General features: G+C 34.5%; 1 protein-coding gene across 1 annotated transcript; it reads left to right on the forward strand.

Moving 5' to 3' along the window:
* Nucleotides 1–1897: 1897 nt before the first annotated feature.
* LOC123558393 (uncharacterized) lies at nucleotides 1898–21887 on the forward strand. Its single transcript, XM_045350277.2, has 11 exons — nucleotides 1898–2247; nucleotides 4406–4613; nucleotides 9369–9463; nucleotides 9689–9927; nucleotides 10178–10346; nucleotides 10574–10745; nucleotides 12723–12820; nucleotides 14075–14219; nucleotides 14935–15017; nucleotides 19556–19721; nucleotides 20646–21887. Exons 1-11 carry the CDS (start codon nucleotides 2155–2157, stop codon nucleotides 20768–20770), a joined length of 1593 nt encoding a protein of 530 aa, XP_045206212.2. The 5' UTR covers nucleotides 1898–2154; the 3' UTR covers nucleotides 20771–21887.
* Nucleotides 21888–22609: the final 722 nt, after the last annotated feature.

A 22609-nucleotide genomic window follows, 5' to 3' on the forward strand; every position in this document is an offset into this window, starting at 1 on the left:
ATATTCAAGAAATACTTCACATTAAAACTGTGCTTTAACCTTATCTATGCACGATGGGCGGTTATACGAGGGCGCAGCCCAGAAATGGTAGTACGACTTGCAGAGGATTATTCTGCAAAGTGAATAACCAACTTAGAGATGTTTTTCACAATTATTTCTAGCGGACAGAATTTTCTATAACTTTGCATACTTATAGATTGATGTATGACACATCCTACAATTATGCACTTTCAGGTTAACATTTGTGTCAGATTATTTTCAAATCCCTTGATAAATGGCAGAGTTATGGACCAGACAATAAACACATTTGACTTCTAAGTGTGACCTTGACCTTGGAGCTAGGGGTCTGTGTCTTGTGTATGACATTTTGTCTCATTATGGTGAACATTTATGCCAAGTTATTTCAAAATCCCGTTATGGATGGAAGAGTTACAGTCCGGACAATAATTTACCAGGAGCACGCACGCACGGACAGTGCAATTTTAATATGTCCACCTTCGGGGGCATTAAATACAGTAACAGTAATTCCAGCATTTGAACTCAAAGTCTGAACATGAAATTTCTAATTCTGAACAAAGTTTCAACAAACTCATCATGAATTCTAGATTCTCAAAGCCAACATAACAAGTAGAACACCAAATGCCCACCGTACCCCGCTGATGCATTTTATAATTGCACAAGAAAAAAACATTTTTTGTCGTTTGAGTCATCAAATGTGATCTTAGAACAAAGCATTCTCTAATTATTTGGCAAAGAAAAGTTCTAATGTTCTGGGTCAATGTGACCTTTACCTACTGACCTCAAAATAAACAGGGGTCATCTGCTTGTCATGACTAACCTCCGGTCACTATAAACTTGCATGATCCTAAGCCTAAGCGTTATTGAGGTAATCATCCAGAAACTGTTAAAATGTTCAGAGTCAATGCTGCCTTGACTTTTGACCTACTGATCATGACCTCAGATCAATATGGGTCATCTGCTGGTCATTATCACCATCCCTTTCTAATTTCATGATCCTTGGCCCAAGCGTTCTTGAGTTATCATTTGGAAACAGTTTAACTGTTACGGGTCACTGTGACCTTAACCTATGACCTACTGGCCTAAAAATCAATATGGGAAATATGCTGGTTATGTCCTATTTCCCTATCAACTTTCATGATCATAGGCCCAAGTGTTCTGTAGCTATCGTCTGGAAACTGTCTGTTCCGGGTCACTGTGACCTTGACCTTTGATCTACTGACCTCAAAATCAATATTGGTCATCTACTGGTCATGGCCAGTCTCCCTATCAACATTACTGATCCTAGGCTCTTAAGCATTCTTGTGGCTGGGGATGGTTATTATAACAAATCGACTGATCTTTAGAACCAATAACAGGGAACGCATAGACTTATACAAAAGTGTTGTTTTTTTCTGTGTTTTTTTTCCTATTTAATAATTTACACTAGAAGATAAAAAGTCTGCTTTTAATCTACCTACTCATCTAAAACAAGAGCTGTTAGATGACGCTCCACAATTCGAAGAATTGACTGAAGAACGGGGTCAATATATTACCACAGAGTTTCAGACAAAAGAAAAAAATAGATTAAACAATAATAAAACATACTGGATGGTCGAGAATATGTTTGAAGTGTGTTTTAACAGTCAAAACTTTTGGCTGTCATTTGGCAGGCGCGGAGAGGTGAGGGGCCTTACCTTATGCCTGTGACTTAACTTAGTATTTTGCTAGTGATACGCAGTATGTCTTGTCGGTGAAAGTAGGTACATTTGAGTAAATGTTGTTAATATGAACACACGATATTTAAGTGATAAAGTTACAAGTACAGATTATAGTTTAGATTACAGTTCACCTAATCTGCCCGAGATAACGCTTCGTCAGGTATATAACTATAGTTTGTGCAAACTTACATTCCTGTTGTGTCAAGTTTATATTGAAATAGAACATACTTGTGCACTTTATAATAAAAAACACTCTAATATATGCAATCGCATGCATAATATCAAATGGGCAGCTGTGCATCGTTGAATGTGGAATATACAGTTATAGTCATGACGAGGGTTTAATAAAAGAATATATACACTGAATAGTAAAGGGACATATTATTCTTATTTTAGCATTCATATTCAAAATTATATCAAGTCATCCTTCAGGAAGATGTGTAACAACGCAGATACAGGATTTTATGTCGCAAATTTGGCGAAGTTTCAAATAAATGTAATGGAAACGTTTGGAAATTCTACAGCTCTGGTAAGTGATAAAATAGACTTACACAGTCTGTCTGTAATAACGCTAATTTCATAATTCATACTGACACTGATTTTTTCTCAGAAAACCATTTTCTTTCTAGGCTGATTTCAACAGTCGTTAGAGTCAGACATAGAAGATATTGTGAATTTTTCCAGAAAGTGCTCTTTAAGAGGATTGTATGGTAGAGATATTTCCTTTAAATGACTGATACCAGTCTAGTAGTTATGAAGTTTCACTTACATATGAGATTCTTCAACTTTAGTAGTTTCACCTGCATAGGAAATTTTACAGTTTTTGTTGGTAGTTTCACTTACTTAGTTATATAGGAAAATTTACAGTTTTTGTTGGTAGTTTAATTTACTTAGTTATATAGGAAATTAAACAGCTTTTGTTGGTAGTTTCACTTACATAGGAAATTCTACAGTTTTGGTTGGTAGTTTCACCTGCATAGGAAATTTTACAGCCTTGGTTGGTAGTTTCACGTACATAAGAGATTCTATAGCTTTGGTTGGTAGTTTGACCTACATAAGAAATTCTTCACATTTGGTCGGCAGTTTCACCTGCATAGGAAATTCTACAGATTTTGTTGGTAGTTTTACTTGCATGGGAAATTCTACAGCTTTGGCTGGTAGTTTCACTTACATAAGAAATTCTACAGCTTCCTTTGGTTGTTTCACGTACATAAGAAATTCTATAGCCTTGGTTGGTAGTTTCACCTGCATAGGAAATTCTACAGCTTTTGTTGGTAGTTTCACTTACAAAGGAAAGTCTACAAAGTTAATTGGTAGTTTCTCCTATATAGGAAATTCTACAGCTTTGGTTAGTAGTTTGACCTATGTAATAAATTCTTCAGCTTCGGTAGGTAGTTTCACCTACAAAAGATATTCTACAGCTTTAGTTGGTAGTTTTGCTTACAAAGGAAAGTCTACATATTTAATTGGTAGTTTCGCCTATATAGAAAATTCTACATCTTTGGTTGGTAGTTTCACTTTTATAGGAAATTATATAGATTTGGTTGATAGTTTCACCTGCATAGGAAATTCTACAACTTATATTGGTAGTTTCACTTGCATAGGAAATTCTACATCTTTGGTAGGTAGTTTCACCTGCATAGGAAATTCTACAGCTTTTGTTGGTAGTTTCACTTACATAAGAAATTCTACAGATTTGGTTGGTAGTTTCACTTACATAAGAAACACTACAGCCTTGGTTGGTAGTTTCACCTACATAGGAGATTCAACAGCTTTCGTTGGTAGTTTCACCTACATAGGAAGTTCTACAGCTTCGGATGGTAGTTCCACGTACATAAGAAACACTACAGCCTTGGCTGGTAGTTTCACCTACATAGGAGATTCAACAGCTTTGGTTGGTAGTTTCACCTACATAGGAAGTTCTACAGCTTCGGATGGTAGTTTCACGTACATAAGAAACACTACAGCCTTGGTTGGTAGTTTCACCTACATAGGAGATTCAACAGCTTTGGTTGGTAGTTTCACCTACATAGGAGGTTCTACAGCTTTGGTAAGTAGTTTGACCTACATAAGAAATTCTTCAGCCTTGATAGGTAGTTTCGCCTACAAAAGAAATTCTACAGATTTAGTTGGTAGTTTCACTTACATAGCAAATTCTACGGACTTTATTGGTAGTTTCTCCTATATAGGAAATTCTACAGCTTTGGTTGGTAGTTTTACTTACATAGGAAATTCTACAGATTTGGTTGTAGTTTCACCTGCATAAGACATTTGATATCTTGGATGGTACATAGGAAATTTTACAGCTTTAGTTGGTAGTTTCACTTGCTTAGGAAATACTACCTAAGAATTTCAACAGCTTTGGTTGTTAGTTTCACTTACATAGGAAATTCTAGTCTTTCATAGATAGTTACGATTTGGCAAGTAGTTTCACTTACTTTGCAATTAAATTGCAAAACCGAAGCTATAGAATTCTTAATATAAACAACAAAAACTATAGAATTCCCGAAGTCCGTAGTTTCACATAGACTGGGAATTGTTCTTGCTTTGAGAATTCTACAATTTTGGTAGGTAGTTTTATTGTCATTAAAAATTCTATTGCATTTTAGGTAGTCTCACATAATACTGAACAAATTAGATATATTTTGTTCCTTTACAAATTGTCTTGTTCCACTTTAATTGAACAGATCGATGCCCAAAGTGGGGAAAGTTATACATATAGACAAGTAATAGACCGCATACAGAGACTTGCAGCGGGACTTCAGGAGATAGGTTTGAGGCAAGGAGATGTTATATGTGCACTGACGTTCAATACTATAGAATATCCTATTATATGGTATGCAGCAAACCTCATCGGGGCAACTTTTCAGACGGCATCACCGCTATATACAGACGGTAAAGATCACTTTGAAAAATAATGTTTTTCTATCTTAAGTAAAGTATCAAATGAACAAAGTTCACAGCTTAAAAATGCACAACACGCACATTTATTTTTTGTTTTAAGTCTGCGTCTAGGTCACCAGAATTATGCGTCTGCATCCAAAAAGATTGACCTGTGTTACATGTGTACACCATTTCTGGATACATCAAATTTATATTCACCTATTACACTCTATAATTATTGCTGACCTCAGTTTAATAAATAAACTAAAAAAACACAACATTTTGTTTGCAAGTATAAACATGGCACTCAGGATATGTTCCGTATAATGCCTTAAATTAGTTTTCGGTGTCCGAACGTAAATTTGATACTTTGTATTATTTTAACAAATACAAAATATGCATTCCAAAACGGATATCATACCGTATCCCTGCACGGCTCTTTGATTAATGTGTTAGATGCAAATCTTACATTGGCAAGTTCGTTAATTAATATGTTAGGTGCAAATCTAACATTGGCGAGTTCTTTGATTAATGTGTTAGATGCAGATCTTACATTGGCAAGTTCGTTGATTAATATGTTAGGTGCAAATCTAACATTGGCGAGTTCTTTGATTAATGTGTTTAGATGCAAATCTTACATTGGCAAGTTCGTTGATTAATGTGTTAGGTGCAAATCTAACATTGACGAGTTCTTTGATTAATGTGTTTAGATGCAAATCTTACATTGGCGGGTTCGTTGATTAATGTGTTAGGTGCAAATCTTACATTGGCGAGTTCTTTGATTAATGTGTTTAGATGCAAATCTTACATTGGCGATTTCGTTGATTAATGTATCAGATGCAAATCTTAAATTGGCAAGTTCGTTGATTAATGTGCTAGGTGCAAATCTTACATTGGCGAGTTCGTTGGTTAATGTGTCAGATGCAAATCTTAAATTGGCAAGTTCGTTGATTAATGTGCTAGGTGCAAATCTTACATTGGCGAGTTCGTTGATTAATGTGTCAGATGCAAATCTTAAATTGGCAAGTTCGTTGATTGATGTGCTAGGTGCAAATCTTACATTGGCGAGTTCGTTGATTAATGTGTCAGATGCAAATCTTAAATTGGCAAGTTCGTTGATTAATGTGCTAGGTGCAAATCTTACAATGGCGAGTTCGAATCTTAAGTCGGACAATATCTCATGAACACTACTGTGCGTGCACTGGTCACTTTCACATTAATCTTCTTGAAATACTAAATACATGATTGTACATCTGTACCGGTAAGTGATCAGTACGCCATGGCATGTTGCTGAGATCTGATATTTTATCTACTCATTTTACCAACTGATGAAACATAAACACTTTGCAAAATTTCTACGTGGTCACTTCGCACATTTCTGATGTTTTCCGGATATCAGACAAATTTTATTTTAATCTTTACAACACTAATAATAATATCATCTCTGCAACATTCATTACTTAATATGAAGTACAACATACCGGCCGTTGGAGATTATATGTCGTCGCTCAAGATAAAATTTCGAGCAATGGAGATAAAATCTCGTGCGCTTGAGACAATGTACTCAAGTTAAGATGTCGACCGGTACAAGTAAGTTTAGTGACTTTAAAGCCCTTCCCCCGTCCTGCCTTTTAACCTTGAATTGTCTCTTTAAAAAGGCGTGAAAATCCTGACTATGAACAGTGACGCCTGTCAAATAGTGTCTATTTTATGTAAAATCCTATATGAAATACATGTGGTTTTCCGTGCTAAAGTGTGGCACGTGGCCGTTAACTGTTACCTGTTGTAATCACGGGTTGCATATAAACAAAAGAATTTGAATAGCTGCGAAGCAGGGCTGTATATCTCTACTATTTTTTAAGCTGTCTCTACCAAAATCAAGCTTATTTTCCCGATTATGTTTAAAGCGGACAACTTGAATTTCCTCTTGTCTTGAATCGCTCTTTTTTACTTAAGAATAAGTTCACGCATTTTTCATTAGGTGGCCATCTTTAAAAAGTGTTAACTTCCCTGTCTTCGACACCTATTTTATCTAGTTTTAAGCAATTAGAATATCATAAAGAAAACTTTACGTGAATCGAGCGAACCCGCATGGTTGGACACAATAATTACATTTTTGACAGTTTATCAGAGGCAAACACAATGTTGTTATTATTTGACAGTTTATCCGAGGCAAACACGATGTTGTTATTATATCTAACCTCTAGTTTATCAGTGGCAAACACAACATTGTTATTATATCTAACCTCTAGTTTATCAGAGACAAACACAATATTGTTATTATATCTAACCTCTAGTTTATCAGAGGCAAACACAACGTTGTTATTATATCTAACCTCTAGTTTATCAGAGGCAAACACAATATTGTTATTATTTGACAGTTTATCAGAGGCAAACACAACGTTGTTATTATATCTAACCTCTAGTTAATCAGAGGCAAACACAACGTTGTTATTATATCTAACCTCTAGTTTATCAGAGGCAAACACAACGTTGTTATTATATCTAACCTCTAGTTTATCAGAGGCAAACACAACATTGTTATTATATCTAACCTCTAGTTTATCAGAGGCAAACACAATATTGTTATTATATCTAACCTCTAGTTTATCAGTGGCAAACACAACGTTGTTATTATAATTATCTCACCTCTAGTTTATCAGAGGCAAACACAATATTGTTATTATATCTAACCTCTAGTTTATCAGAGGCAAACACAACGTTGTTATTATATCTAACCTCTAGTTTATCAGAGGCAAACACAATATTGTTATTATATCTAACCTCTAGTTTATCAGTGGCAAACACAATGTTGTTATTATATCTAACCTCTAGTTTATCAGTGGCAAACACAACGTTGTTATTATATCTAACCTCTAGTTTATCAGAGGCAAACACAACGTTGTTATTATATCTAACCTCTAGTTTATCAGAGGCAAACACAATATTGTTATTATTTGACAGTTTATCAGAGGCAAACACAACGTTGTTATTATATCTAACCTCTAGTTAATCAGAGGCAAACACAACGTTGTTATTATATCTAACCTCTAGTTTATCAGAGGCAAACACAACATTGTTATTATATCTAATCTCTAGTTTATCAGAGGCAAACACAACATTGTTATTATATCTAACCTCTAGTTTATCAGTGGCAAACACAATATTGTTATTATATCTAACCTCTAGTTTATCAGTGGCAAACACAACGTTGTTATTATAATTATCTCACCTCTAGTTTATCAGAGGCAAACACAATATTGTTATTATATCTAACCTCTAGTTTATCAGAGGCAAACACAACGTTGTTATTATATCTAACCTCTAGTTTATCAGAGGCAAACACAATATTGTTATTATATCTAACCTCTAGTTTATCAGTGGCAAACACAATGTTGTTATTATATCTAACCTCTAGTTTATCAGTGGCAAACACAACGTTGTTATTATATCTAACCTCTAGTTTATCAGAGGCAAACACAACGTTGTTATTATATCTAACCTCTAGTTTATCAGAGGCAAACACAATATTGTTATTATTTGACAGTTTATCAGAGGCAAACACAATATTGTTATTATATGTAACCTCTAGTTTATCAGAGGCAAACACAATATTGTTATTATATCTAACCTCTAGTTTATCAGAGGCAAACACAACGTTGTTATTATATCTAACCTCTAGTTTATCAGAGGCAAACACAACGTTGTTATTATATCTAACCTCTAGTTTATCAGTGGCAAACACAACGTTGTTATTATATCTAACCTCTAGTTTATCAGAGGCAAACACAACGTTGTTATTATATCTAACCTCTAGTTTATCAGTGGCAAACACAACGTTGTTATTATATCTAACCTCTAGTTTATCAGAGGCAAACACAACGTTGTTATTATATCTAACCTCTAGTTTATCAGAGGTAAACACAACGTTGTTATTATATCTAACCTCTAGTTTATCAGAGGCAAACGCAATATTGTTATTATATCTAACCACTAGAAACAATCACAGGAAAATGAAATTCTATCCAAAAGCCAGCACAAGTTTATATAAAAAGACCCCGCCCCAATCCTCTATGAAATATAGAAATGTGGGGTCTTTTCTTTTCAGATAGACTTGTGTTGGCATATGTATAGATTTTCTAGTTCTTGAGAAAGAATATAGATTTGCTTTTTATCATAGTATTGACTGTGACTCAATGCAGACTTGGTGCGCCAGTATGAATTACAGACTCCGGTATATACCGGATTCAAGCAATTTGAACTAAAAGTACTTTTAATTTATTTATTTTGTAAGAGAGGTGATACTAACCCTAACCTTTAGTATATCATACATATTATACACTAAATGCGAGCGAACATGCAAATATTTTGCCGTGCGCACTAATTGATAATCACTTCCGAGCATGCGCAGAAGTGCAATGAGCTACATCGTTTTCTACTAATAAACAATCAATTAAAGGTCTAAAACAGCACAAAGCAACGTATTTTATTTACATGTTTACTTACATGTACTTGTATTAGTCACATGTATTAGTTGCGTGGAAATCATACCTGTATAATGCACATGTAGAAATGTACCAGTACGCATAGATCACACATTTCCTTGTAGTACAGCATCATTTAATTAATAATGTACCTGCATTTTATTCAAAATCATGTTCGCACAATCAATTTTTTTTTCAATCCAAATTTTTGTTTTAGACTAAATGTTTATAGTTGTTTCCTCCCTTTTCTAACGTGTAAATTTTCTGGCATGTTTTTATACAGAAGAACTAGAAAGACGATTTAAAGAATGCAGCACGAAATTTCTTGTGACAACTCCAAAACAGGCGAACAGAATTTCAACTATGATCCAAAATATAGTAAGTGTAAGATATGTGTTTAGACAGTAAGAAATAATTTTTATCATCATTACACAGTCATATTGCCGAAATACTATGTGTGGAGTATTTAAGTTTTATAATCAATGTTTACAAGAAATAGGTCATGTGCAAAATTCAGATTTTACACCACATTTAAATAGATACTTGACATGTTGATATATGGAGAATGAATATTGGTACTGAATTTGTGTTTAACCATTTCAGAAACTTCGTTCGTTTTCGTTTTCGAAACCCAACATTTTATCAACAATGATTGTGATAGGCAAGAGCAATACGCACGTGCAATACGAAAGCTTATTTACAAGTAAAAGAGTAACCAAGCCCGCGGACTGTAATCCATTGACGACTACAGCTATATTATTGTCATCAAGTGGAACGACGGGATTGCCGAAATTTGTTCAACTTTCACATGTCAACATCATTTCAAATATGATCCATCTAAGGTTTGTTTCTCTTTTTCACAATACGCTCAAACAACTGCACCATTTCTGTATCTTCAATGTGCACGAGATTGTATGGTACGATTTTTTTCTAAAAAGTAAACCATTCTTATATTGTACCCAATTTACTTCCAGTGTATAAACACTGGCAGTTAATTATTTTATATACATTATTACAACTATTTAGAATATTATATGTCCTTAAGGTGTAAATACTACTCTTTTACTGAACATTTGATTCTTTTTATTGTAGAGAGAGTTTGAAACAGAAACCTGGCACGTGCACAGTTCTGTCACTTCCAGTGTTTCATCATTTTGGTGTTCACACAGCGCTTGGAACTGGGCTTTTCATAGGTCTGAAAATTGTAGTCATGGATAGATTTGAGACAGGGCGATATCTGTCTCTTATACAAAAATATCAGGTAAGGCAACTTCTTGAATTTACCTGAAAGGAGAGTGTAGATAGTAAAGCCTTATCAATACATATTTAGGTTTACATTTTTATAGTACCCTCTCTGGAAAATATGTTATCGTATACTGTATATGGCCAGTTATAACTTTTGTTCAGTTAATTAAATGTTTTATATGAATATTGACTATATCAATGAAGTGTAGTAAATGTACTAACTTATGCGTTTATATTTTTCAGGCCAAATTTCTACAAATTGTTCCAACGATGGCGGCCAGATTAATCAAGTTTCCAGAGAGGTCAAAGTATGATACCTCTAGCGTCAAATTTATAATGACAGCGGCTGCACCACTGGGAGTCGGAATAGAGAAACATTTAAAAGAGATGTTTAATCTGAAATTCATAGGACAAGGTACTTTTCACAATCTATCTCTTTCTGAAAGTAACTAATATGAATTAAGGGAGGCTTTGCCTTATTTCATATTTCAGAGAAACTATTCACTACTCAAAATAAAGAGCATATTCAAATGGAAACAGAAAATTTATGATTTAGTGTCACCATACCTGTTATAGAGAATTTTATGCTTTGCTAAATTTACTAGAAGCTGGTTTCACGATGACGTCATTTCCTATTCATTGGTGACAATATCTTTTGTTTTCTGTCCATTATTTTTATTTTTTTTAAGATAGAATAATATATATTCTTTCAAATAATTGAAAACCATTCTTGCATGATTTTTGAGTGAAAGAAACAAAGGAACATGTTGCCAGGGTTGACGAATTTCTGTAACTGAATTTGGGTGCTATGTTACTCATGCAGACAACCAATCTGCTGAAATGACATAAAACAACATCTTCAGACAATAAAGACGAATAACATCATACAGACGTTACTGTCTCGGGGCTTTTCATCCCCTATAATCTCTGACAGTAACTATAATCTCTGACAGTACAATGTAACTATAGTCTCTGACAGTACCTATAATCTCTGACAGCACCTATAATATATGACTGTAACTATAATCTCTGACAGTACAATTTAACTATAGTCACTGAATGTATCTATAATCTTTGATAGTACCTATAATTTCTGACAGTAACTATAATCTCTCTCAGTACCTGTCATTTCTGACAGTACCTATAATATCTGACAGTACCTATGACAGTAACTATAATCTCTGACAGTACAATATAACTATAGTCACTGACTGTACCTATAATCTCTGACAGTACCTATAATTTCTGACAGTAACTATAATCTCTGACAGTACCTATAATTTCTGACAGTACCTATAATATCTGACAGTACCTGACAGTACATGACAGTAACTATTAAATCTGATAGTACCTATAATCTCTGACAGTAACTATAATCTCTGACAGTACCTATAACCTCTAACAGTACCTATAATCTCTGACAGTACAATGTAACTATAGTCTCTGACTGTAACTATAATATCTGACTAACTTTAAACGTTTTCCGCAAGAAATAAACGATCTATAATAGCTTGGTTTCAGTATACCAGAATAACTACAAAATCCTCCATCACCTACATATAAATATATTAAATATTTTAAGAGCAGAATCAGTACCCCTTGTTAACACGTACAGTTGTATGATTATAAGTTACAATTGTATGATTAAAAGTTACAGTCGTATGATCACAAGTTACAGTTGTATGATTACAAATTACAGTTGTATGATCACAAGTTACAGTTGTATGATTACAAATTACAGTTGTACGACCACAAGTTACAGTTGTATGATTATAAATTACAGTTGTATTATCACAAGTTACTGTTGTATGATTACAAGTTACAGTTGTATGATCACAAGTTACAGTTGTACGATTACGGGTTACAGTTGTATGATCACAAGTTACAGTTGTACGATTACAAGTTACAGTCGTATGATCACAAGTTACAGTTGTACGATTACAAATTACAGTTGTATTATCACAAGTTACTGTTGTATGATTACAAGTTACAGTTGTATGATCAGAAGTTACAGTTGTACGATTACAGGTTACAGTTGTATGATTACAAGTTACAGTCGTGTGATCACAAGTTACAGTCGTACGATTACAAATTGCAGTCGTATGATCACAAGTTACAGTCATACGATTACAAGTTACAGTCATACGATTACAAGTTACAGTTGTACGATTACAAGTTACAGTCGTATGATCACAAGTTACAGTTGTATGATTACTAATTACAGTTGTATGATCACAACTTACAGTTTTATGGTTACAAGTTACAGTTGTATAATCACAAGTTACAGTTTTATGATTACAGGTTACAGTTGTATGATTATAGGTTACAGTTGTATGATTACAAGTTACAGTTGTATGATCACAAGTAAATAAAATTGAATTTTGATACACAGGGTATGGTCTTACAGAAACCGGATTCAATGCCGGTAATACATTTCAACATCACAAGTACGGATCAAGTGGAGTGGTACCAGAAGGTGTTCTTGTTAAGGTACTTAAAGAGAATTCTTATAGTTTCTTTCCTTTCATAGATTTTTTTTTAATTCACATATATGATAGGAAAATTTGTGCTGAAAACAATGAACAAATAAAGACAATAGGTCACCAGGCTTGTTTTTGTGAAAAATAGTTTTGAACACACCCACTGTTGCTGAAACTGCCAGCGATTTTTCAACATTTTCATAATTTTCTGCTTTTTTATAAATACCAACCAAAATATACATCAAGACAGCACAATACGGTTTTTTTTTCTTTTTACAGATTTTATTATATACTTATTTGATATCATAGTCAAATTTGTAATACTCTATCCTTACAATAATGGGAACAAAAGAAAAAGAAATGTTGTTTCATATTTACTTTTGTGAACTTTTTTCAATGAAAAATACCCATAATGAAGAATATATTTTTTAATTTTGAAAAAAATCTTTCACAGAATTTTTTCGTGTTTTTCTTGTGTATAGATAATTGTATTGTGAGCATAAAAATGGCTAAAAATGTATGGGTCACCAGGCTAAATTTTATGTTAAGGCCGCTAGAATACAACACCTGTTCAGACGGAAATGGCGCGAACCTGGCGAAATTGATTACATGTATGTCTGCTAAAAGTTAAAAAAAGTTTTAAAAATTCTTAATTCTTTCTATAATTGAATACTAAATAATCTGAAAGGTGATATTGTCTTATCAGTACTAAGTCAATTATCTTACATTATATGAACAACACTGTCTTTGTACTAAAATGCGATGTGAAAACACAGCCACAAAAATAGCAAGATACCTGTCAGGCATGATACTTGTCAATACAACATAAACCAGTATCAACATTTGATTACTGATAAAACTTATCAAAAATGTTATTTCATTCAAGATTCATCATATTTAAGATTGTCTGTAACATGTTTCAACAAATGTTGACTTCAGTTCAGTTTTCCATAGAAAGTGTCGGCTGCGCAGAAAGATGCGCATAAAAAACTATAGGAATTCCCTTTAAAACAACAAATAATTGTAATTTGATATTTTTGCTGTAGGTGAAATATTTTTACGTTTTTTTTCTGTGTTTTGCTACATAAGAACAATCTGAAACATGGCGGTTTGGAGAGAAGTAAAAGATATAAAATGCTTATGTGGCTACTGGAGAAGTCGAGAGCATATAAGTTATAACTTTTTTTATTCATTAACAGATTATAGGTACTATAACTGGAGGAAACGAGGTCATATCGATTACCTACAATACATTCATTTACAGATTGTTGATATTGACACTGGAGAAAAGCTTTCAGAAGGAAGACGTGGTGAAATTCATGTAGGAGGTCCACAGATTACGATTGGTTACCTAAACAACCCAGAGGCCGACAAGGTTTCGTTTGATAAAGATGGCTATTTTAAGACTGGTGAGTTTATATTGACTTTAAAATTAAACTGCTTTCTGCCATATGGCCAGTTAGCTCTGCGCAAATCATCTTAAACTTCTACATGCAGTGTCTTCTTATGGTAGTTACTTTCTAGGCTAAACCCTACACTAATTTCTTTCAACGTTATTGATTGTAAACATTATACCCCTGATGAAGGCATTTCAGCCGAAACTAGTTGGAAATAAATTAAAAACCAATTTGAAGTTGTTCTTCCATTTTCAATTGTATTATTTCAAGAATAAACAAATACTGACTACCTGCACTAGTTTCATTTTTCATTACTGCAGTATAAAATATTTTCTAAACCTTTCCCGAAGTCTGTTGTTTAATGATTTATCGTTAGCTGTTGAAAGCAGTATTTTTCCTAAGTTTTATATTAATTTTATGAAACAGTGTTAATTTTAAAGAAAATTAAATTAACAGTTAAATATTATAAAAAAAAATCTGGGGGATATTAATCGCCTTAGTTGAATGAGCAGGTGGTTTTGTTCGAGGCGACAGAATGAGCAGGTGGTTTTGTTCGAGGCGAGAGAATGAGCAGGTGGTTTTGTTCGAGGCAACAGAAGACGCTTTGGGAAGAGAGATTTTGTGAATACCAATGTTTGAGATCTCGGATGCATTCCACATATTGTCGACTTTCTGCTGAATATTACATTTTTTTCATAATAACAATAATATTTTGTCACAATAACAGGAGATATTGGATATATGGACAGCGAGGGGTTCCTCTTTATCGTGGACAGGATCAAAGAGTTGATAAAATTTCAAGGAATGCAGGTATTTCTTTTTTTCAGTTCATATAGCTGTCACATAACGTTTTGTATTTAGTGACGCGTGTCACGAAATTAGATTATTCGATATTTGTGCTTATTAATCAATCGAAATATATATGTTAAATAGCACCATTGTTCTACATGACTCTTTATTACAATTTTAGCAAAATGATTAATTGATGTTTTAAAAGTGTACGTAAAGGGCAAAACATCGCACTGCTTGCTCTGTCTGTTATGTAGCATTGTCAATAATGTCATTGGAACGAAATGCTATTTACATACGAAATGCTATTTACAGTAAACAAAAGTTGAGAAGTTCAGTTTTTAAACAAACAACCTATTTAGAAAGTAACGATAGCTTAGGAGTAGAGCGTCCGCTTCGAGTGCGGGAGGTCGTGGGTTCAGTCCCTGGCCGCGTCATACAAAAGAAGTGAAACTGACTTCTCACTTCGCATGCATTCGTGGCTCCATCAGCAATGTGGTGTCGAGAGAGATGAGTATAAGTTGTAGAACTTGCTTCACAGTCGACCTATAATAAATTAGTATAATCTAATAACTGCTTTAACATGTTTATTAAAAATGTAATGTGCTTTACAGTATGTTGAAAACTGACCAATTAATAATATTTATACGTCTTCAATCTAACTCTGTAAGTCTTGCTTGAATTATGTCTGTGTCTGTTCTTGTTGCTTGAATTATGTTTGTGTCTGTTCTTCTTGCTTGAATTATTTTTGTGTCTGTGCTTGGTGCTTAAATTATGTATGTGTCTGTGCTTGAATTATGTCTGTGTCTGTGCTTGTTGCTTGAATTATGTCAGTGTCTGTGCTTGTTGCTTGAATTAAGTTTTTGTCTGTGCTTGTTGCTTGATTTATGTGTGTGTATGTGCTTGAATTATGTCTGTGTCTGTGCTTGTTGCTTGAATTATGTCTGTGTCTGTGCTTGTTGCTTGAATTATGTGTGTGTCTGTGCTTGTTGCTTGAATTATGTCTGTGCCTGTGCTTGAATTATGTTTGTGTCTGTGCTTGTTGCTTGATTTATGTGTGTGTCTGCGCTTGTTGCTTGATTTATGTGTGTGTCTGTGCGTCTGGCTTGAATTATGTGTGTGTCTGTGCGTCTGGCTTGAATTAGGTCTGTGTCTGTGCGTCTGGTTTGAATTATGTCTGTGTCTATGCGTCTGGCTTGATTTATGTGTGTGTCTGTGTGTCTGTGCGTCTGGCTTGATTTATGTGTGTGTCTGTGTGTCTGTGCGTCTGGCTTGAATTATGTGTATGTCTGTGCGTCTGGCTTGAATTATGTGTGTATCTGTTCGTCTGGTTTGAATTATGTGTGTCTTGCTTGATTTATGTGTGTGTATATGCGGCTTGCGTGAATTATGTGTATGTCTGTGCGTCTGGCTTGAATTATATGTGTGTCTGTGTGTCTGGTTTGAATTATATGTATGTCTGTGCGTCTTGCTTGATTTATCTGTGTGTCTGTGCGTCTGGCTTGAATTATGTGTGTGTCTGTGCATCTAGCTTGAATTATGTGTATGTCTGTGCGTCTTGCTTGATTTATGTGTGTGTCTGTGCGTCTGGCTTGAATTATGTGTATGTCTGTGCGTCTTGCTTGATTTATGTGTGTGTCTGTGCGTCTGGCTTGAATTATGTGTGTGTCTGTGTGTCTGTGCGTCTGGCTTGAATTATGTGTATGTCTGTGCGTCTTGCTTGGTTTATGTGTGTGTATATGCGGCTTGCGTGAATTATGTGTATGTCTGTGCGTCTGGCTTGAATTATGTGTGTGTCTGTGTGTCTGGCTTGAATTATATGTATGTCTGTGCGTCTGGCTTGAATTATGTCTGTGTCTTTGCGTCTGGCTTGAATTATGTCTGTGTCTGTGCGTCTGGCTTGAATTATGTGTTTGTCTGTGCGTCTGGCTTGAATTATGTGTGTATCTGTGCGTCTGGCTTGAATTATGTGTGTGTCTGTGCGTCTGGCTTGAATTATGTCTGTGTCTTTGCGTCTGGCTTGAATTATGTCTGTGTCTGTGCGTCTGGCTTGAATTATGTGTGTGTCTGTGCGTCTGGCTTGAATTATGTGTATGTCTGTGCGTCTGGCTTGAATTATGTCTGTGTCTTTGCGTCTAGCTTGAATTATGTCTGTGTATGTGCGTCTGGCTTGAATTATGTGTATGTCTGTGCGTCTGGCTTGAATTATGTCTGTGTCTTTGCGTCTGGCTTGAATTATGTGTATGTATGTGCGTCTGGCTTGAATTATGTCTGTGTCTTTGCGTCTGGCTTGAAATATGTGTGTGTCTGTGCGTCTGGCTTGAATTATGTCTGTGCCTTTGCGTCTAGCTTGAATTATGTTTGTGTATGTGCGTTTTGCTTGAATTATGTGTATGTCTGTGCGTCTGGCTTGAATTATGTCTGTGTCTTTGCGTCTGGCTTGAATTATGTGTATGTATGTGCGTCTGGCTTAAATTATGTCTGTGTCTTTGCGTCTGGCTTGAAATATGTGTATGTCTGTGCGTCTGGCTTGAATTATGTCTGTGTCTTTGCGTCTAGCTTGAATTATATCTGTGTCTGTGCGACTGGCTTGAATTATGTGTATGTCTGTGCGTCTGGCTTGAAATACGTGTGTGTCTGTGCGTCTGGCTTGAATTATGTCTGTGTCTGTGCACTGTGCTTGTTTTGTTTCTGTGCACTGTGCTTGTTTTATGTCTGTGGTTTCATATTGTGTTTAGTTTCTATTCTTTAGGATGTCTACTGTAAAAAGAATTTGAATATGTAGACGCATGAAATTAGTGCAATAAAAATGTAAAAATAATAACAATAATAATAACAATTATGATGATCATATTGATAATAATAATAATTACAATAATGATAATAACAACAATAATAATGATGATTATAATTGAAAATAATGACTCACCGTTTACGAATTTTACAAGGAATTAAACGGTCAGAAGACCTGTTTTGCCCAGAAGATCGGACCATTCAAAGAGAATTATGGGCGAATGTGGCATCACTGTCTGGCTACGAAAACAGGGGCCATGCTTCTCCGACTAAAAGTGACTAGCATTTGGCTAAGAGTCCCATGTATTGATGCTTACACCTGGCAATGTAAAGAACCAGGTTAGCTCCTTGCATTGGAATGTCTTTTATATCATGCACTATTCTCCAGCTAACATTACCCTTAGTTTTCTAGAGCAGTCGCCCATATTGGTTACCACTGGTCATTATAAATAAGCTTAGATACAAACAGACAAATGACAAGAGCGGAAGCAATGGTTCAGTGGTAACAGTGTTGTTATAGATTTTGGTTCAGCGGTAAGAGTGTTGTTATAGTTTTTGGTTCAGTGGTGACAGTGTTGTTATAGTTTTTGGTTTAGTGGTGACAGTGTTGTTATAGCTTTTAGTTCAGTGGTGACAGTGTTGTTATAGATTTTGGTTCAGCGGTAAGAGTGTTGTTATAGTTTTTGGTTCAGTGGTGACAGTGTTGTTATAGTTTTTGGTTCAGCGGTGACAGTGTTGTTATAGTTTTTGGTTCAGCGGTGACAGAGTTTTTGGTTCAGGGGTGACAGTGTTGTTATAGTCTTTGGTTCAGTGCTGACAGTGTTGTTATAGTTTTTGGTTCAGCGGTGACAGTGTTGTTATAGTTTTTGGTTCAGCGGTAACAGTGTTGTTATAGTCTTTGGTTCAGCGGTTACAGTGTTGTTATAGTTTTTGGTTCAGCGGTAACAGTGTTGTTATAGTTTTTGGTTCTTTAGAATAAGGGAGTCCATTCAACATATGTGTAATAGATTTCCGCTTAAGACTGTGCTAGGGGTGTGAGAGAGGTGTTACACATTTAATTACCTCTCATGATTAAACTCAATAAATCCGAGTCTGCTATTATTCTTCTTGGTTGCAATCTTTGCTTTCAAAGGATCTTTTACAGATTTTATTGACTTCGAAACCAGGGGTCGTGATTTTGAGCCCCCGCTCCTCCAACTAAAATTACTGCCATTGGGATAAGAGTACCGTGCACGCTAAAGAACAATGGAAGCATCCGGATTGGAGCGTCTTCTGTATCTTGCACTATCCTCCTACTAAGATTACTAACAGTGTTCTGGAGGAGTCGCCCATATTAGATACCCGTAGCGACTATAGATAAGCTAACAGACAAACAAACAAACAAAAGACAGTTATGACGGTGACATTGTGATAGAAGCACGCAATCACCGAATGTAAATTTGCAATTATAACAGGGTGTAATAAATGAGCTTGCCTTAATATGGCAGACGCTTCCATCAAACGACATGTTTTCACTTCGGCACATGTATGACATTAGTGACATGACCGACCTTAAACTGGAATCGTCACAGTTCAAATTAGTACATAATACATACTGATGATTTGAAAGACCATCCGATTTCATTTGAAGTTCAAGATACCTATTTTCAGCGTTCAATTAATTTAGTTTATATCTGCTATTTGGCAGTTCATTTGTTTTTCTCCATTTCGTTAACAAAACAATATCGTTAAGGTTATGGAGTAACGTACCATTTTACTAACTGCAGGTAGCCCCCGCTTACCTGGAGGACATTCTGGTCAAACATACTGCAATTGCTGACGCTGCAGTTATTGGTATACCAGACACGGATGCAGGCGAACTCCCGAAAGCTTTTGTAGTTAAACAACCTGGTGCGAATATCACAGTAGAGGAAGTTATACAATACACCGCAGGTACAGATCCATTCTAACATGGCAAGGAGGAGACGGCAAACTTTGTATATTTTGGGATAAATAATGATCATTTAATTACTGCGGTTCATCGTTTTGGTACTAACATATTGAACCAAAAGGGTGTTACGCTCTCGTGGTTCAATTCCTGTGCATCTGAACCCTTACCCGACTGATGGATCATTCGTCAAATCACCCGAAGGCTTTGATTATTTGATTAATATACTAAATAAACTGTGAAATAGGTTAAAGCATGTTTAAAGCCTTCAAGAACAGCTATTATATTATGATGTTGGTTTAGAATGTATTCACGTTTGTACAGGAATGCAGCAGAGCCTGACTTGTCCTAAACATAAAAGCTTACGTGTAAACTATTATGTCACAAAAAGCAATACATCGCCCGGACGTCGCCGACATCACGTGAATAGTGCTCTGAAACAGAAGCCATTATCTATTCTATATTCTATGCATTCAGCAACTGTGTACGCTTCCAGAAAATATCTTATTAAATTATGTTTTAATTTATGTGTACACAATTCCAGATATATTGCGCATGTAATGAACACGAATCCTTTAAAGATTCACAATGCCTTTATTTGTGGTGTGGCAGTCCATGTAATAAACAAGAAATATACATTCTTTGTGTAAACCTACTTTCGATATTCACTGATATTTGTCAAAAGTTACCGATTAACATCATACAGTTAAAAGTTTAATTAAATCATTGGTTTTTATTACCTTCTTATCTAAGTTTGTGACAGTATTGATAGCAGTGCTTTTCATGCATAACATATAGTTGGATAGTTGTTCCATTTGTTTTTTAACATTAAATATTAAGCATTATGGAACTTTAATATATGTACAGTTGAAATTTGAACGTTTTTAATGTTATGTACGTCTATCAAGACCATATTCTTTACATTTCAGGTCATGTCGCCCCTCATATGAGGCTACGTGGAGGGGTTGAGTTCATTTCTGAAGTTCCAAGAAATCCCTCTGGGAAAATACTTCGTCGTTTTCTTCGAGATGGGAGCAACAAATCTAAATTATAAACCGTATTAAAACATCTCTATAGATAGGTGTTTGAATTGAAAACAGATTCGCTGTTAGATTTATTACTTAGAATGATTACAATAAAGCTGACAGTGCCGCGTCTATTACTTTTCAATGTGGCATGAATTCATTTGTTCAATCTGTGTAGTACAACGAATGATGGATAAAAAAACAAAGTACATAATAAGTATGAAAACTCATGATGAAACCATGAAAATCGTGATAAAACGCGGTAAAAAAGAGGGTTCATATTAAATTATTAACCTACATGTATTGTATTTAATCATATTGAATTTTACCTAAATAAAGCACTAACATACAAAATCTTCAAAACCTTTTTACCGTATTATTACGGTGTCACACTACGATGATTAATCGGCAATGAATTAATTCTTTGCAGTCAAGATTCTAATCGTATACAGTTTAGACTTTTCTAGATTTTGCTGTTCAGTTTCCCGCACATTGCAATAAAGATTCTAATAATATATTTTGCAGTTCAGTTTCCCGCACATTGCAGTAAAGATTCTAATCATATATTTTGCTGTTCAGTTTCCCGCACATTGCAGTAAAGATTCTAATAATATATTTTGCTGTTCAGTTTCCCGCACATTGCAGTAAAGATTCTAATAATATATTTTGCTGTTCAGTTTCCCGCACATTGCAGTAAAGATTCTAATAATATATTTTGATGTTCAGTTTCACATACTTTGAAGTAAAGTTTCTAATCATATATTTTGATGTTCAGTTTCACACACTTTGCAGTTAAGATTCTAATCATATATTTTGATGTTCAGTTTCACACACTTTGCAGTAAAGATTCTTATCATTCATAGTTTGGAGTTTTTTATATTTTAATGTTCACTTTCCCAACCGGTGTTATGACAAGATTGAGCAATACATATAACTATGATTTTGAATGGCTACATGTAGCTGGACTTACATTAGTATAAAAATTATTTGGAAGTACAACTCCAGCAGTCTGCACCATCCACAAGGCCCAAAAAGGGGAGAAATAATGAATATTAAATGAAATGACAAGATGATAATTGCACCAAAGTCCTGTGGATCATCCCAGAACACTAGAGTCGCAATCCAAAGACCTTTAAATATAGAGACATCTATACAGTACCATATTCAGAGAGACCAAAAACAAAGAAAAATAAATTACGTGACTTAGCATTTACAAACAAATGTGTAATAAGAAGAAAGACATTGTTGCAATTTAGGTAGTACATGTACAACTTTACAGAATTTTGCTAGCCCGAGTGAAATACTAACATTTCTTGAATTAAACAGTAGTTTCACTTTAATAATGTTATCTTTTTAATAAGAATCAATCACTTAATATTAACAGACAAGTGTGTAATGAAATGGGAGACACTATTGAAATTTAGATAGCAAAGTTTTACAAAATTTTGTTAACCTGAATAATATACTTAACATTTCCTGAGTTAAAGAGAATTCCTATAGTTTGTTTCCTTTCGTAGATTTTTTCAAATTCATATATATGATAGGAAAATTTGTGCTGAAAACAATGAACAAATAAGAACAATGGGTCACCAGGCTTGTTTTTTGCGAAAAATTGTTTTGAACACACCCATTATTGCTGAAACTGCCAGCGATTTTTAATCATTTTCATAATTTTCTTCCAACCAAAATATGCATGAAGACAGCACAATAGGGTTTATTATTTTTACAGATTTTGTTAGACGTATTTGATATCATAGTCATATTTGTAATTACAATAATGGGTACAAATGAAACAAAAAAAAAATCTTGTTTCATATTCACTTTTGTGAACTTTTTTTCAATGACAACTACCCATAGTGAAGAATATT

Source organism: Mercenaria mercenaria, chromosome 15 (genome assembly GCF_021730395.1).
Source record: "Mercenaria mercenaria strain notata chromosome 15, MADL_Memer_1, whole genome shotgun sequence".
Lineage (NCBI taxonomy): Eukaryota > Metazoa > Mollusca > Bivalvia > Venerida > Veneridae > Mercenaria > Mercenaria mercenaria.